Here is a 19,147-nt window from a genome sequence, read left to right as displayed (position 1 = left end):
ATACAACTTTCAACGCATTTTTCTTGCTTTTCCGACGCATCAACGTAGAAAACGTGTTTCGGCAGCCTAATTTCGACAAAAGCTCCACACACTAACCCCCCCCCCCCCCCCCCCCCCAAGCTCACCTTTGAAGTAAGCTTCCAATCCAATGCATCAAAGTACCAAAGACACATACAGGATATTACAAATAACCACAAAAGACGTGCCTCACATTGTTAAATGGCTTTAATTCAAGAAGAGAAAAGGAACTCTTTAGAAAAAGGCACTACTTTCGACCACGGAGGGATACACAATGATTTAGGGTTATGTAACATGTACAATCTAAATGTATCCGTAGTTAGATTAAGGAATCAACGAAGAACACCTTTATATTTCACTTATATGATTTATTTGTATCTAAAAATGGATAGTGAACACAAATTCATTACAAGTTTAAAAAGCAATAACATTGATATTCGTTGTTAATAATCAAAATTTGAAAGAATTTCCATGAAAATAATGCGGAAGTATGTATAAGAGTGACACATAGTTGGTCGTATAAGTTTCAACGATATGATTTAATTTTAATTAAAACGTTTATCAAAGAGTAATTTGTTTGTACGTGTTTTAAAATAGTTAGCAATCAAAACTGATAGAAACATGAAAAGATCTAATAATTTGGAAACAAAACACAAACACAAATAAAAAGCAAAACAAATTGTGGAAACATTATGGGTAAGGCACACCCAAGTTCAATGCCAAAACACTGATAAAAATAATAAAAATGCAAATAATAATACTTTCTAAGACAAAACATGAGCACACGGTTGTTAACAACAACAAAAGACAAAATATTTGAAAAATAACATGAATATAAGGATATAAGTGAGAAAAAATGATTTTTAGCAATATATTCACTTTGCATAATGTGCTTGGCTTTTCTTTCCAGATTTTAATTAATCTGGAAGCTTTGATCAAGTTCGATTTTTTTTCTGAAACTGACTATAAAATGGATTGTGTGTTTGTGTTTTTCAATATATATTCACGTTGCAGATTTCACGAATATTTGTTGGTTTTCATGTCGAGAGAAAAAATAAATCGCGGATAGACAAATCAACGTTATTTTACAGGCAAGCGCATAATATCAAAATCATTATATTTTTCAAACAAAAATACATTTCTGTTAATTCTGTCGTTCAGGGATAATTTGAACTCAACCGCAAAGTGTGACACTTGACCGTTACAATTAAACTGCATCGGAGAAATACATTTGAGTCGCGTTCTGAGATAACTGGGCATAATGCATGTGCGTAAAGTGTCGTCCCAGATTAGCCTGTGCAGTCCATACAGGCTAAGCAAGGGCGACACATTCCGCTTTAATAAAATTTGTCATTTAAATGAAGTCACTTCTTAGTTAAAAATCAAATTTAGGCGGAAAGTGTAGTTCCAGACTGCACATGCTTGTCTGCGACGACACTTTACGCACATGCATTATGTCCAGTTTTCTCAGAACATGACTCTTTAGAGCTCACCGGAATACCTTTATTTAGCAATTCTCGGTAATAACTGTTGGCTTATTAATGAAAAAAAACAAAGAATTATGCCAAGGTACTAGCGAATCTGGTTTTACAAACAATCCTAGATTGTCTTAAAAATTAAAGTATGACAACAAACTATCAAATTCCAATATGTTGGATTTAAGCATACACACATTGCATAACGAAGAACAAAAATATATAGAATGTAGAAGGCCACAATTATGCTATATTCTTAAACACTTCATTAGTTGACATATATTCACGAATATCAGCACATAACTCGATCATTGATCTTTTCAGATTATCGAAATGCTTGGACGTAAGATTAGATTTTTGGTTAGCACGATACTCATTATTCTGTTTTTGTTTTAAGTGTTTGAACAATTTACTTGTTTTTCAAAGTACAAAACCGACTATTTTAAAAAAGGGAATGCACACTCACAATCGTCTTTAATAATAAAAGTCATCAACCAATATAATTATCAGTTTTTAAACAAAAAGATGATAAATTGAATATTAATCAGGTCCGTTGAAGAACATTATGCTTTTTAAAATCATTCAACCCAAATAAAACAATTCAACCCAAATAAAACAAACATAAACTTTGCTTTGGCGAAGCATGAATTTGGTCTCATTAATATAAAACAGTATGATGTTAAATTGCATATGCGGCATGAATATGTTAATTTACAGCAACTTGCACTATAACAGTAAATACATGTAAGAAAATGTGATACGATTTTGGTAATATATAATCACAACCATTTGCTTTATTCCAGTCACAACCAACGAGTGTTCTATAATATGTTCTACAAATCCAAAGTTTTTGTACTTTATTAAACTCGTAAACTATATGTACCAAATATAAGAAACGCACTCACCGTCCTGGATGTACATTTGTTAATGGAATGTTCAAATACAAAACGCGCCCTTATTCGTTATTTGCTTATCTCTCGCTCCATAATTATCACAAAACCGTATTAAAAAAAATCAAATACACGCGAATGATATGAAATTTTGTTTAAAGCTATAAATACACGCATGTATATAAAACATGAATCGCCATCTTAAAGATGTACTCCGTCTGTTACATAAAACATAATTTGATTTCATAATGTCAAAAATTCATAAAACTTATTTTAAACATAATTAATACTACACAGCTCAGAAAATATAGAATAAAAATGTATAAAATATATATTACTTTTTCACAAGCAGTAAAATAAAATTAGCATCTAGTAACATGGATATATACTACCTAATATACCTAACAAAATCATTTAATTTACATGGCATAACAGGCATAAATATAACACTATCATTGAACAAGGATTAACAATTTATAACCAGCACAATTTTGATATGTAGATGCAATCATGTATATACGCATGAATAATTTTTTGATAAAAGCAGGTTTTGCGTATATTATAATGACGTCACCACAACAAGTCTCAGCTGACGTGCTTTCAGTTTTGATTTGATCAAGCGCTCGTTCGAACGACGTCAATTAACGATGCTCTGTAAAGGCCCCCGAAGTATCCGGACGTGACCAAGTTATCACGAGCCTATGAAGTCATAAAAGTGACGTCACGAAAAAGACCACTCCTCTTTGCAAAGGCCCTCTTTGCAGGCTTGGCAGAGCTCGGAGTTGTGCTGGTTACGGGGTTTACCCACTCGCCGGTCGATACGGAGAGGGGGGCGCACGAAGCCGTAGTAGATCTGGCCCACACGGTTGTACACGTTGCCAACCACCTAGCATTAAAAAGAAACAAATGTGGTTGTGATAATTTAACGCTAGACTTAAATTTCCAGTAAGCGTTCAGATACTTATTTTGAGATTGGCAGGATGTTAATATCTGAACAGAACACAACGGTTAAATAACTATTTGTAAAGCATGCCTGTTAATACATTAAACTGCCTAACACACTGATTTTTTTACGAAATTTTACACGTGTTACGATTCGAAATAATATTTATATGCATAGTGAAATACTGTGCAAGATAAATTTATGATTTTCTTTGATAGTTTGTTTTATAATTTAGATTCAAAACGATATCTTCATTATTTTCAATAAATCGTTGTTAATGAGGCGAAACAGCGCGTAAAGGAAATGTGCCTGATTTACAGGTATCGAGTCATGGCTGATTTGCAGTTCTTTTAAAATATGTGATGAGTCCTCACTTTGTACCGTCTTCACTTAACACTGATATGTATTACACCATACGTGATCAAGCATGGGTTCATTCGTAATGGATAGCTAAGTAAATTTCAGTATATATTGCATGTGCGTGCATATTATTGTCAATCTTTGAAATAAACTTTTAAGAGCATTAGCAAAACTTAATCTAATATAACATATAAAGCATCTTCATATTGTAAATGATATTTTTGTACTCTCAAGATAGGGTATATTATATTGCCAACTCACAATGGTATTTGGTAGCCAATAGGCCAAAACGTTTTCATTCAAGAGAACTAACATATGAAACATAAGCTTACGTTTACCTTTTATTTACTTGACACTTGCATGCTTATAAGGTTTTGTTACGTATGCACACTTGATGATGGTTTTCATGGTCGTGTTGAGGGAAGTCTTTTGATTAATCGTGACTCGTTCGTGCTTTGTAAATCTTCCCTTATAATTTGTTTTTTAAAATATTCCGGTCGTGTGTTTGGAACATTTTCATGCAAATTCTACTATAGAAGGCTGTATCAGTACTGGTTATTATTTACAGATATCAGTGGTGACTTTGATATGTTGTCCGACTAAAAACCGAGAGGTCAATAGTTTGATTCGCACTGTGGGAGCAGTATTTAGATCACTCATAGGAAACAAAGTATTGGTTCTACCCAAGAAATGGACTCAATAGCTCGTCAATACGTCTCCAGCGTTAGATGAAGTTGAGCTAAAATAAAAAAAGTTTACACTAAACTAAAAAATATTTAACGTCTGAACTGCGTGCGCCGTTACCTTAACGACTTCCTCCGGGTACCACATGGCGTGCTCGAACTTTCCGGTCTTGCATTTCTGGCACTGTTGTCCGTACAGCTTGAACATTACGCAGCCGGAGTTTGTGGCATAGTTAAGCTCGAACCAGAAGATCACGCGGCCTTTCATGGATGTCCACCCATGGCCGCAGTCCTAAAACACAGAGGCGCACAACGTTAACCCATTTATGCCTAGCGTCTAGAAAAAAAGGCCGCTGCAAACAGCGTAGACCCAGATGAGACGCCGCGTGATGCGGCGTCTCATCTGATTCTGCGCTGTTTGCTTGAAGGAATTTCTGTAAGAAATATTCTAAATATAGAAAATAATATACTTGACATCCCTAATTTTGGAAATAAATTGATTCAATTTAGAAGATTGGGAGAGTCCACTAGGCATAAATGTGTTAAAGATTGGAGGTGGTGGTGCTGTGTGGGTTTGTTATTTTTTATTAGCGTGCAGGTCATCTGTATCTTCTTGCATGTTCTACTATGTAGGCGATCAGAGAAACGTTTAATTGCTCCGAAAAAAACCTGCAATCACTTCCAAAGCTCATAGTTACGTTTGTAAAGGCCTTAATACATATGCCCATCTTTTATTGAGTCTCGTTTTGGGAAAACGGGGTTTAATTCATATAGCAGTCCACACAGGCTTATCCGAGACTTTTCGCTTAGATGGTATTTTTGTTTGAAGGAAGTCTCCTGTTAGCGAAAATCCAGTCTATGCGGAAAGTTGCTTCTTTTGTAAGCCTGTGTGGACTTCATAGGCTATTCTTAGACGACACCTTACGCTCATGCATTAAGCCCCATTATCTCAGAGCACCGCTCAGCTTTAAATTTGTTGCAGATGAACGACAATCAATATTGACACGTATTGAAATGAAGTAACGAAACCACATTGAATGAGTTCAACTCGGTTGTATTATATTATTTTAAAGAAAAACAGTAGAGTCCACCTCTCCAAGTTTTCATAGACTGCAAAGAGGACTTGCTTTGACTACTCATCCGACAAGTACGATTCGACACTTGGACCGCCCACTTAAGATGATTTTAGAGCGCAAATTGATTGAAAAGTATGCTGTAGAACTGGTGAATTACGCAGAAACCGACAGCAACACAATCTAACAAATGTAGTAGTGTAACGTCCCTGTGACTTTCTCTCTCCCTCTCTCCAAAATTTGTAAACATTGTAATACTGTATGTGACATAAGATATTAAAAGAAATGTATTCAAACTAATTGTAACTGTTTTTTTTTCAAATTGCTTTCATAAAGAAGCCATAAAATATTATCAAGATCTTTAAAAAGACACACAGTAGGTAAAAAAATGGGTGTCTCTAAAATCACAAAGACGTTGATTAAACCACAACGTATCGCCCACCAGATGAAGCGGTTACCAGGGTGTGGGTGGGTCAAGGTCCGGGAACCAGAAGTGAGAGTTGCATGTCAGGTGAGTACAGTTTTGACCGTCTTCCAGAGGGAGCTGCTGCCAAGCGACAAAGTACTATCTCTTCACTGAATACCTCATTAACCCCATATTAAGGTATCATAAGGTGGGACCTTACCTGGCATGAGAACCGGACCTTGGCGCTGTCCTTGAACGTCCTCCATGTCTCCCCCGGGGGGTAGAACGTGGGTACGAGGCACCACATGTGGGGGAAGTACTGCGAGAACAGGCGGTCGAACTCACCGTGCCAAACCAGCTCCATCCTGCAATAAAGGAGAAAACAACGATGAGATACTTACTTGAAAAATAATAGATAGGGGGTGTCGGCGATATATGGCGAAGGGCAATAGCGTTGACACACGGTAAGTGGAAACCTCGTAGAGGTATAGAAATGAGTAATATGTGAGGTATTGAAACTGGAACTAGCAGTGAGGAATGGAAGGAGGAAATAACTTAGAAATACGGAGAGGGGAATTAGAGATAAGATATGGAAAGGGGGCGCAGAGATGAAACAATAGGAGGAAATAACGGTGAGATTATATGAAGGGAAATAGCGTTGAAGTTAGGAACGTGAAAATGGCGATGAAGATTGAACAGTGGAAATAGCTCTGAGGTTCAGATAGGGATTATAGCGGTAAGATATGGAGGGGAAGGTAGACGAATATACGGACAGTGGAAATAGCAGTTAGATATGGAGGGCTGAAATAGCGATGAGATACTGAGGGTTGAAATAGCGGTGAGATACTGAGGGTGTTAATAGCGATGAGGTACTGAGGGTTGAAATAGCGATGAGATACTGAGGGTTAAAATAGCGGTGGTTTGCCATGATAAATAGCATTACAGCGTGAAAAGCGTTGAGATGTAGAGACGAAAAGTAACGGATTGAGTGGGTGTAATCATCGGGCTGAAAGACGGACAGTATAAAGCGGTAGAATAAGGGAAGTGGAAAAAGCGGTAGGATAAGCAGAGGGAAACTACAGGACACAGGGGAGAAATAGATCTACTAGCGGTGGGATATGAGAGGGGGAACAGCGACGAGAAAAGGATGAAGATATTAACATACGTAGGGGAACAGCTGTGAGATACGGGTACAAACACATAAAGAAAAAAGAGGGGAGTTGAGATACGCACAATTATCACAAGATTTGTGTGTGTATATATCTTCATACATACAACTTTATCATTTGCTTGCGCACGGTCCCGACCCGGAAAAGTGAGGGGAACATTACGATGAGTTATAATGCGGGTTAGACAGTAGAATATCGGAGACGACAATTAATGGTGTTGGTTCGAATTTGTAACTGTAATTTGAGCAAATCAAACATCCCAAACATTGCGCATTTTATAAACTAAATAAACTGCTACTTGTTCATTCATGTCTATCGTGCATGAAAAAAATACAATTGACACGCCAAAAAGTGTGAACATTTCCGTATAATAGTGCTGTGAATTGAACCAGTGTGTTCGAAGATTTATTGACATTTCCTAAATCCCGTCTGTCATCCCAAATAAATCTGAAGATTCGGTTGTAATAAATGTACAAGGTGTTTGTTTAAACAAGCGTTACACCACTTGGCAAGGCGAGTGCCCCATGCTTATCACCATATTATACACTGTCACGTTGTCATCTGGCATTTTTATTATGTGACTTGGTTGATAGCGATTTGGATAGAAGAAAAAACTTGAAAATATATACAGGAAACTTGGTCACGTGTACAGAGAACTCATATCGATATTCTGATGTATATACTTCATAACAATGTCTATTCATTATATGTCTACATACATTTATTTATCAATGATGTGTGCGGAATGTTCACCGTAATATAAAGTATACACATGAGATTTGAGTCATAGTCCGTGAAAAGGAGGTTTAATGGATGTGCGTAAAGTGTCGTCCCAGATCAGGTTGTGCAGTCCGCACAGGCTAATCAGGGATGACACTTTCCGCTTTTATGATAGTGTCTGTTTAAAGAAAGTCTCTTCTTAGCAAAAACCCAGTCTAGGCGTACAGTGTCGTCTCTGATTAGACTGTGCGGACTGCACAACCTGATCTGGGACGACACTTTACGCACATGCATTATGCCCAGTTTTCTCAGAACGCGACACATATTTACAGGGAACTTGGTCATATGTACAAAGAACCTACATCGATATTCTGATGTATATACTGTAACTTCATAACAATGTCTGTTAATCATATGCATACATAAATTTATCTTTAAATAATGTGTGCGGAATGTTCACCGAAATATAAAGTATGCACATCAGATTACAATTGAACTAAAAGTGTCGTTCCTGATTAGCCTGTGCGGTTTGCACAGGATAATCTGGGACGACACTTTACGTACATGTACATTAGCCCCCCTTTTACACAACACGGCTCATAATTGCAACTTCGGAACTTCCAACATTTAACACTGATTCTTTGATTTTCCTGTTTGAAGTAGCATAATCAATCCTTACATATCAAATAAACTTGTATTTTAATTTGCTGAATTCGTTCCAACGCGAAATAAATAGAGTTTAAGATCAAATAATCGTGCATGACAATTATAACCGCAAATAGTATAGTTCTTGTCAACACCGCTTGTTAACTGAAGAACGTCCAAAGTAAACACATCTTCTCATGAGGTATTGACATAATATAATGATACATAGACATCGAAGACTTTCTTTCGTCATCCGGTCCCATAACATTGTTATAATGGACAATGTCGATTTGAAAATAGCAACAAATGGTAAACTTTGATTCAAAAGGCATCATTTAATGACGCGTCTTATCGGGTTTTTATATCTTTAATTTGACCAATATTTATTTAATCTTTCAATCTGAGGAGACAATTAACATGAATGAAGGAAAGTTGACCAACACTCGCGCGATTGTATCAAAAGAACATGTTTGATTTCATATTTCGAAAACGAGGATATACATAAATTTATACCATGGTACGAAGCAAAATAAGCGAGTTTTTAAGTGTTTATACCAGGGTCTACGGTGTTCCTTAAAATTAAAAAGTCAACAAAAATACATGTATGTGATGTCGCAGATTCACGAAATGACAATTTAATTTTTTATATTCACACAACATTAATATCCGAAAAGTATGTAGTAATGTGAGATTGAAGGGGTTAGGAAGTCCACAAATAAGAAATAGGTACTTCAACATCTTGTGTCGCGAAAGAAGGGCAAGGTCAAATCAAGGTGGAAATATAAAACTGTCTCGGCAAGGGTAATTGTCGACTTAAAGTGTAATAAAAACAGTTGCAAATAAACCAAAAAAAAATCTGGTAACACGAAAAGGAAGCATAACAAACGAACCGGTCAAACTGTAAGTATGGGACAAGTCAGATCTGCTTTCAAGCACAAGAAAAGACCAGTGAAATCAGATCATGTGCGCATGTCTTTACGTCACAGCGGATGTTCACAAAACTGTTCGGGTAAAATGACAAATATGGAATACCATAGGCACTAACAATCTGCTTTTGGGCAGTTAGCATGATGTGTTATTACCTAAACCCCGTGCTGATGAAAATATAACGTGGCATCATTGTGCGTCTAGAAATAATATGCAAGTGCTTTTTAAAAATTAATTCTACCGTGTGTATGTTATCAAATACATATATATCATATGCCCGTCGTTTTAAAATGCTAATAGTATTAATAGATTCTAAATGGACGTAGTAACCGCATAAAAAAATACTCGAACAACAATGTATAGCTATGCAAGTGTTGCAAATAAAAAACACGTAAACCGTCTTTGGAAAGCATAATCATTAACGAGACAAAATATCTTTAGCAAAGCAATACAAACATCAGAAAAGATGGAAAAACAATTTTACAAACGCTCCCTCTCAATAAAATGTAAAATCAATCAAACAAAGAATCGGAACAAAATGAAGAAAGCATTATATGATAGGAATCGCATCACACTACATTCAAACATCTTTTTACGTTAGAAAATAAGGCAATTTGGCCCAGAGATCATCTAAAAATACAAAATATGTATTGACGCGATGTCTAGTTTGATAGTCTTGTCAGAAAGGCATTAAGATCTACGACAAACGCCGGATAAGCCATTCTGGAAAGAAAAAGCTTTTGTCTAGATGGTCGAACGCGGCGCGTTCATATCGATCTTGTTTCAAAGATAAAAGCCTGTCAACTGTGATATATCAAGTTATGCCCTCATAAACCTACAAAAAAAATAAAAATACATTAAAGCAGGAAGTTTGAAATAGCCAAGGGACAAAGAACTTCGGTATGATGCACTTCGAGAACAAAACAATACACAAAGGTGAAACAATTTCTCTACATAAGTATGAAAGTAGAATCCATAAAAAATGACGATGTTTGTTTGAGGGGTCGGGGTGGATGGCGTAGGGTTGAGTTGTGGCTGGGGTTACATACTGTTAATACATTTATAATTCTTGATGTGTTTGAACGTATACGATCGTATGACCGTTTCCTGACCCTCATATATGGTTATCATTCTCGGAAAATATGATACTTTAATGGACTATATTAATGCAATTTTGTACGTTCTTTTATAGCATTAAATACATTTTGGAAAAAAAAAAACAGTGGGAATCATTTTGCGAACTATTGTTCGCATACGCTCGCAGGCCCGTAAACAGGATCATGCTAAATGTAACCCGAAACCAGGTGTTTTAAATAAATATGTATCTGTTAATCACGTTTGTTATCACGTTTTGAAAGCATGTCGGGTTGGTTTATTCCGTGATCACCAAATGTATTGGGGCTCTATAATTCCTACCAAAACACAAACTAATAGTAACATCTATATATGCGGTGAAAAAAAAGAGAACCAACATAATGATATGCGTGATATCATCTTATAGCTCGGTCAAATTGCATGTTGGTCGCGAGTGTTACAGTCGCTTTAACCAGTTTTTGATGGTGTTCTTGATACAAGCAGTAAGTATGTACCCCAAGTGATATATGCCTCCACAAGAGGCCATATTTGGTCCCAAATCATCCGTAGTTTTCATTATTCAAGTGGTTTGTTTAAATAAGCTATGCGGTCCTTGAAACAGCGAGACGTATCTTGAGTAAATGTTATCGCGTTCGAAACTATCTTGTGGTCGTATCTTTGTGAAGAGCGGTTGTACATCTCGACTATTAATACCTTGTTATGAAAAACAACGATCTCTTGTTGAAACAACTTCTTGCCATATTGCTTACACAAAATAAAATTAGTAATTTTGTTACACTGTTCAGTTTATCAACATCATTACATCAATTATGTTACAAATACCACAACTATATATAATGTAATTCGATCGATTTGACAATATAATCATTTTTTGGGCAACATACTATAGATTATTGCTCTTAAATGCATTGTTAAGAGAGTCGTGACATTTCTGTCATGGAATTTATGCACAGATATTTGCGTCCAAGTTATATCCATGTAAAAAATAAGGATTATCACTGTATACAACCAAAGCACGTGTTCTTCGTGTTCCACGTATGTAACATATTCGAACTACTCAATCTGGTACTCTAAAAGTTAAAGCATTAAATAAAGATCAGATAATGCAGATATTTTATTTAATACCATTTTGCAAATATTATTTTCAATCTTATAAATATGTGATGGACGTACCCATTGGAACATTATGGAAGGTCAACATTGAATTTTGTCAAAACAATGTTTTTTAAATGTTATTAAATGAACACTTCTAGTTGTTCATCATAATTACATGTATATTATGGATAAAAAATCATTTTACGCCCAATTTTGTCCGTATCACAGAAAGTACCACAAACACATCCCAAATACACATCAAAGCTGATTGTCAGGGTGTAAATTATCATTAAACACAAGCTTCAGCAGGTAAGGTACCCTTAGAATCTTATATGTGGCTCTGTTAATTGTATACTCGTTTAAAATGTCTATACGCTGCGGTTAGTTTGACCAATTCATCGGTTTTGCTTATATGGTTGACAGTCGGTTTGGTAAATAAAGTGAAACAAAGTGCATCGACTAACTGGTATACTTTATTTTAGAGTAAAGGTCAACTACATTTTTGAATTGCACTGCGATGGTTTGGTTAAGTCTTTTTTATATCATATACGCGTGTAATAGATTTTTTAAAGTTATAAGTACCAAGTAATAAGTACCATAAACAGAAGCTAAAGTGTGTTTTGAATTGTTGATATTCCAAACTTCATATTTTTACATTGCAAGCACATATACCGAAGAGTGTAATTTACGATGATTTGTAATCTGAAAGACGCTGTAAATCAGTAATGAGATTTAATGTACACAGAGATGTACAAGTATTCAACCGGATTTACAATACATGCTTCAATCGAGTACCCGTGCAAATATTAATCGGTTGAAATATTTGTACAAGGACTAAAGATCAAACATGCACAACCAAAATTTTGTCCTACGCAAACCTCGCTACTAAAATCTGCTTCTCCATAAAATAAATACATATTCACTGTCTCTGTGGTTTTCTTGGTTTAAGTTTGAACTTGTTCAGCGGCAGTGTAACCCTCGAATGATTGTCCTTTTTTGATAACGAACCCAATTGGAAAAGTAAAATACATTTAACATGAACTGCTACTTGTGTTTGAAATCAAGGTGTTTGAGCGTACTGCTATTGTTAAAAACTTTGATGTAAGAGATTGATCATCATCATCATCATCATCATCATCATCATCATCATCATCATCATCATCATCATCATCATCACCACCACCACCATCATCGTCTTCATCACCACCACCACCATCAGCATTATCATCATCATCACCATCATCATCATGCGGTCGATCTTGATTACTATTATAAGCAGAACGAAGCTGGTTGCAGACAATGTTTGTTTCGCACTTAAAGCCCAATTAGCATACACAGTGACATTTTTAATTAAAATGCAAATTAAGCATCTTTGTACGACACCTGTAATCAAAGTGTTTTTTCGTCAATGTAATCAACAGCAAAAATTTAATGCGGTCAGATTGAGCTTAAAACTGATCGCATTCGTGTGCTGACCAAGAAACTAGTGTAAGTTTATGTGAACTGGTTGTCACACTGATCAATGCAAGTAACGCCTTAAAATTTACGAGGTGTCCATTAATGACCAGTTGGAACAGTCATTATTAGGTGCAACACTTTGATTCGGACTGTTGACTGCGGAAGATAGGAACCTGATAATTTTACGACGATCGCCATCCAGAATGTGCGAACGCTTAAATTAATGTCTTTGCACGTATTTGGTATCCCTTATTTAGTCGTGTATCCATGCGTGGCCATGCTATTGTATCGTATTCGGTATCAAAAGGTACCATTTGTATATGCAAACATAGTTAACATTTAAGTAGCGCGGAAGGCTGAGCTAGACGATGTTTCCGAATTGTACCGATTGTCGGTAATTGCTTAGAAACCGTTTCGTAAGAATTTAAGCATGTACTAAAAGTGCAGGTATGTGTTGAGAAATGTTTTAAATTAAAGTAACATTACTACTCAAAATCAACGAAAATTTCGTACAATATTTTGTAAAATAAACTAAACTAATTAAAAATCAATGTCCCTTATGGAAATTGCCATAATTTTAACGCCAGATGTGGTCTGGTAAAATAGATGTTTGTAGATACAAAATGCTCGTTGTTTTTCCATTTTAATTTCCCACAACGATATCTATTTATACGACACATGAACACTAACATGGTGTTCGTGTGTCGTATAAATAGATGTATTCGCGGGAAATTAAAATGGAATTTATTGTGTCATAAATAAATAAAAACGGGCATTTTGTATCTACAAAAATCTATGTAATCATACCACATCTAGCGTTGAAATTTTGGCTATTGCTACAATGAACACTGATTGTTTAGGTGTTAACTTTATTTTACGAAGTACTTTACGAAATTTTCGTTGATTTTGAGCGCTATAGAGACTTTAACTGTTCTTACAGAACAGGGACATGTACTATGAGAAATGAATGGTATCATGTACAATTTAAGAGTGTTCCATTTTTGATATATATAGTAGGAAGAAAAACCAATGATCCTTAAAAAAGCTTACCGTCTGTTGACTTCAATTTAGTCTTAAACATGTATTGCAGTTTGTCATTAAATGCTTTATATTGATAAATATGAAAATTGGATCTAAAAAGCTCCAGTAATTAACAAGAATAAAATTAACGAAATAAAAAAGTAACCCTCAACTGGGCTCGAACCACTGACCCCTTGAGTAAAAGACCAACGCTTAGACCACTCGGCCATCCGGGCTATTACAATGGGTTTGTATTTTATAGTTTATATAAACAATCCTCTAAGTATTCCACAATATAACAACAACAGAACTTTCCAAATTATTCAATCGTTTCGCGTTGCAACGCTTTATAATTTCGGGTTTCTAAAACGTCAAAAGATGCATATAATTGATATTTTAGAGCATGGTAAATGTTCAGTATTACTGTCTGCTCACAAATATCATAACTACAACGAAAATTAGCGAATCTAAAACAATTTGTTTTAATTTTGTCAATTTACCAAAACGTCAAAAGGCCCCATTATTATATCCAAAACTTTTTTAAGCAGCAATATTTCCGTCCATGATCAACGTGAATCTATGACACAACTGTCAGAGCATGATTAGAAATATATGAAATTATGAATTCTGAAAATGTAATAGGCTGCAATTCTACAAATACATTATACAAACATCGATGTACCAGCACTGGTATATCTTCACAATTGCTAATATTGCTCATTAACGTGTTGTACATACTTTATTAACTGACTTTTAGTAGTGACAAGCTTTTAAATCACTAAAACGGATGATATTACAAAACATGTATTGCGTTCTGCTAGATTTCACCTGTATGAGTAAGATAACAAGCGAACTGAAAAGGATTATTATATTTTTACAGGTCGTTCGTTCTCACGACCATGTAACCCAAAGTCACGCATTTGGAAACAAGAGATTCTGAAATCGAGGGTGCACGATATAAGACATTAGTTCTCAGACGAGGTGTTTCATATTGTCAAATCAATTAAAGAAAAAGTTGCAGCGTTTCTCACAAATACCGATATAAAATCACGTATGCTGTTGAAAAAGAAAATAACATTACAAGAACACTGTATTATTAAAAGAACAATTATATACATTTTCTCCTCGTGTTTGACATTGACATTCAGGATAAGATAGTCGGGTTTAAGCGTCTGTTCACACTATGAACAGAGCGACGACATTTTTAAATTTCTATTCTATGATAATGCGAAGTTTGCCAAGTGATAAATACCCACTCTCGTAGATAATGTTACCTAAACATCGTGATTATGTATACCCTTACGAAATTGGAAGACCCATATTTTTGTTACCATGATAAAGCCTTCAGATTGTTTGAAGTTTAATGGCCTATATGGGTGCAGTTTAAAATTTAAAAAATAAACTCAAATAAAATTATTCGCACTATAAACCATCAGAATTGTCAATTCATCATCCGATAAATCCACTAAATGAATTTTATAGTGCAACAAGGTGTTTTTCTTCTCTTTTTTATGTTATGACAATTTAATAGTGTTTGTTTGCTTACATGAAGATAAATCCGTCAAAGGTCGTTAGATAAATGTCATTAGACAGGAATGGTAGATTCAATTAAGGCTCGTATTTCTTACACAATATTAAGTCAACTGCATTAAATCAAACTAAGTTAAATCTAAAATCAATATTATATATCTAGATGCGTCGAATCCTGAAGTGGCGACAAAATATGTTTGATTAAAATGGTAACTTAAGATGAGAGAGACAATGACGATGATAATTTAAAATGTATGATGAGAAAGATTAATTATTAGATGAAGGTGGTTGTAATGTACCTGTAATCACGATAAGCTACAATTATTGTTGATGCTGATAGTATTGAGCATGATGCTTATAATGAAGATGATATTTATACTGCTGTTGATGATGATATGAATAAAAATATCAGAAGACCACCAATATACCATATTATAAGGTTACGAAATATTGACGCGATAAAAGAACCTATATCGGTAACACCGACCGAGTCAGCAACAAACGAATGACATGCCAACATCAGAGAAACCATTACCTTTGAGACAGTAGCAGCCCCATGTCTTTATCGCCGTAGTTAATAAGATGCATAATGTCCGGAACCATGCCTGTCGTCGTCGGGCTAAGCCCCGGGCTCATAGGCGACACGCCGCCGGGGCTCAACGTAGGCGTCACATTTTGTCGGATGGAGGGACTAAGCTGCGGCAATCCGGCGTGCGTGAAACCGCCGACGAGACTTGTGAGATTTGGTGTTGTCGGCGGCGGTTGAGAGAGCGTGTAGTAGATCAGCGTTTCCCCAGCCGATCCCGACAAGGACACCGGAAGTGTGTGTAAGGACTGGAGTGACTGCAATGACGGCATCGGCGGCAGTGACAGGGCCGTCGGCGTCGGCGTGAGTCGCATTATTTCCAGCTTGGCGATGGTTCCGTCTGGTGTTTAACAATAATGATGGTCAGTCCTCTCCAAGCTATAGCGTTAAGACTAGTATATACAAATGATATCACACCGCACCAATTCGTTCGACGTATACTTGTAGAACCGTTTTGTATTGCGAAAATTAGACTCTGAATCTGTTTGCGACTGTTTGCCAAGACACCGGAACTGATTGTCTTTGATATCGCGATGATATATCAGGCTTGACAAAACTTTTCATACAGCTGATCCGTGAGCCAGAGCGATGCCGCGAGTGTTTTCTGGTCTCCGAGAATCCCAAACCAGAAAACAACAGATGCGACGAAGACAATCCTTCATAAACAGATATGTATGTTTAATATGTTCGTCACCTTTTATTCAGTAAATAATCAAATCATTCTTAAAGATGGTCAAATGTTGATTCACTCAGCAGTCAGTTAGTATAAAATCCAAACGTGTTTACTCAACACCGATAAAAGGATATGCATTTATATTTCACCATGTATACGAGTCTTTAAGTCCCCAGATGTCGGTTTCGCCCAAGTTGTCTAGCTGCATCAGTATGCTGAAAGGTCTCGGGTCCTACTGTCCGGGCCCGTCTTTTACACGCGTGCTTTCGATGATGATAACGGTATGCAGAGTCGTAAATGACTATGAATACCCAAGTAGCTTACTAGATCGTGGAGTAGAAAATAATCAGATCTTGAGATTGTAATATTTTATCAAGATAACGGACGTACCATTTTTTCATTTGAATGTTTTTGAAGAATCTTCGAATGCTTGTGTAAACATTCGACAATATTGACAGCTGTACAACGTTTATTTGCTGAACGCTCTACGAAGATTTGTTTTATTATGCCACCACGAGCTACCCAGAGCAAAACTACTGAATTGTCATTTATTGTGTCGAAACACGCAAAGGCGGTGTTCAGTTTGAAAATAATATTATTGAGCTCGTTTGTGGACTTTTTTGTATCCGCTTTTATAAGATCAGGTTTTTCCACTCGGCTCACAACATGCAGTACGAAAGTGTCAGATTGTAGGACAGTTGATTTTACTTCCTTTATTATACCGCGAATACATCTTGAACTGAATACTACTTGAAACTTAACTGTGTGCCTAGATTTCATACAACCTTTTTCCGATTTTTGTATTAAAAAAAAAAAATTAAAATGAATATAAGACTTCACGGATCGCTGCGCTTCGTTTGGTGTTTTTTGTCGATGTTGTTTTTTACCCACGTGTTAGGCGAAAACCATTGAAGGTCAAATGCAGGTCAATGAAGAGATGCCAGATTGCGTTCGAACCTTGAGGCGATGATCAAGCAAGCCCGCTTAGAACAACAATCCACCGGTTAGTTGTAATCAACTTCGTGCCCATCCAAGTTGTCTCTAAATTATCATCCTCTTATCTCCGCTGACACAAACTCCTTGCATAAATCATCACCGTATACCAAGACAAGAAAGCCTTAACAATTAATCGATTATTTCTACCACGTGCATTAATTAATCTAAAATCCGTTCACAGTAACACGTGAGTCCACATTTGAACACAAACTGTACGTTAACAAGTACTGTCCGACGATAGCCCTAAGCAGATTGTTTGAAATTAAATTTGTTTCAAAATCACGACATCGTTTGGATCAGTTTGCACCATTTTATTACTCTGTGAAATCAAACCCCTCCCGCGCGCGTTTGTCAATTTTATATCTAACGATGTTTAGAATACACTAGAACCATATATAGAGTAAATAAACACATGGCCACCCTTTTAAATATTCCGTTTAACAGCGAGGTCTGTTTCGAATTTACTTAAAATACGGGAATGGGGCAAATGTTGACATTGTTATACTTCAGTGAATCGATTAAAGAAGACGTTCAACAAGTGAATCGAGTAAATTACGTGTCACGCTTTGTATGATTTTTTTTGCGTGAAACCCAAAATTCAATTAAAGCTGTTCGAAAGGCAAAGCAGTGCGGAGATTTAAATAAAAGATAATTAAATTGACAAAATATTTGTCATTGAAACTGATAATTGATATGTTCTAAAACGCGAAATTCTGCAGTTGAAAAATAGCATTGCGTCTTTAAATATGGGCTAGATAAAGGTTCACGATTGAACATAAACTAATGAATTACATAAGGCATTCAACAATTTATTTTTTCCAGTTAATTAACTCCACTGATATTATAAAGCCTACGGAAACGGTCATATACAGCTCTATGCAAGTTCTTTAATTTATATCGCAGATTGAAGAGTGTTAATATAATTGGAACATTCAGGCTTACTGATGGCGGAAAATTATACTATACTGAAAACCAAACAGTTTCGAATATTGAAATTGTTTTACTGCCTGACTCTGTGTATAACTACACCATATGTTGTTTATACGGATGAATTGTTATAATTCAAGCGGAATAAACATATTAATTGACTAATTTGTTTATTACGCCACACGTCTTTGATGCACAAATCTACGCTACACATTGTTAAATAAACGTTGTCTTGAATACCGGCAAATATCCGCACATATCATACTATCTGATGAAGAAGTCACCACCAGCCCTTGACGCGTATACAGTTATAACGATTTAATGACTTTCTATCATATATTGTCGAATAACACACACCAACTTGCACTCATTCTTAACAGCAGGTTCAGTTGAGTAGGTAGATAATCGTTAACAATTACTATTCAAAATTTAAAATAAATGTGTACCGATTCAAATTT

General features: G+C 35.8%; 1 protein-coding gene across 2 annotated transcripts in view; it reads right to left on the bottom strand.

The window, feature by feature from the left end:
• Positions 1-365: 365 nt before the first annotated feature.
• LOC127841378 (receptor-transporting protein 3-like) overlaps positions 366-19,147 on the bottom strand; it is a 43,132-nt gene continuing 24,350 nt past the window's right edge. The window contains exons 1-4 of one of the 2 annotated variants that reach the window (XM_052370187.1): positions 16,043-18,138; positions 6,069-6,213; positions 4,491-4,661; positions 366-3,269 (exon numbers count right to left, since the gene is read on the bottom strand). In XM_052370187.1, coding sequence (XP_052226147.1) covers positions 3,105-3,269; positions 4,491-4,661; positions 6,069-6,213; positions 16,043-16,407 — 846 coding nt within the window. In that variant the 5' untranslated portion in view covers positions 16,408-18,138 and the 3' untranslated portion in view covers positions 366-3,104. Of the gene's footprint in view, positions 3,270-4,490; positions 4,662-6,068; positions 6,214-16,042; positions 18,139-19,147 lie in introns of those variants that run through there. The other variant, XM_052370186.1, reaches the window with a different exon arrangement.

This window comes from Dreissena polymorpha, chromosome 8 (genome assembly GCF_020536995.1).
Source record: "Dreissena polymorpha isolate Duluth1 chromosome 8, UMN_Dpol_1.0, whole genome shotgun sequence".
Classification (NCBI taxonomy): Eukaryota; Metazoa; Mollusca; class Bivalvia; order Myida; family Dreissenidae; genus Dreissena; species Dreissena polymorpha.
This window is presented reverse-complemented; position numbering and strand designations above follow the sequence as displayed.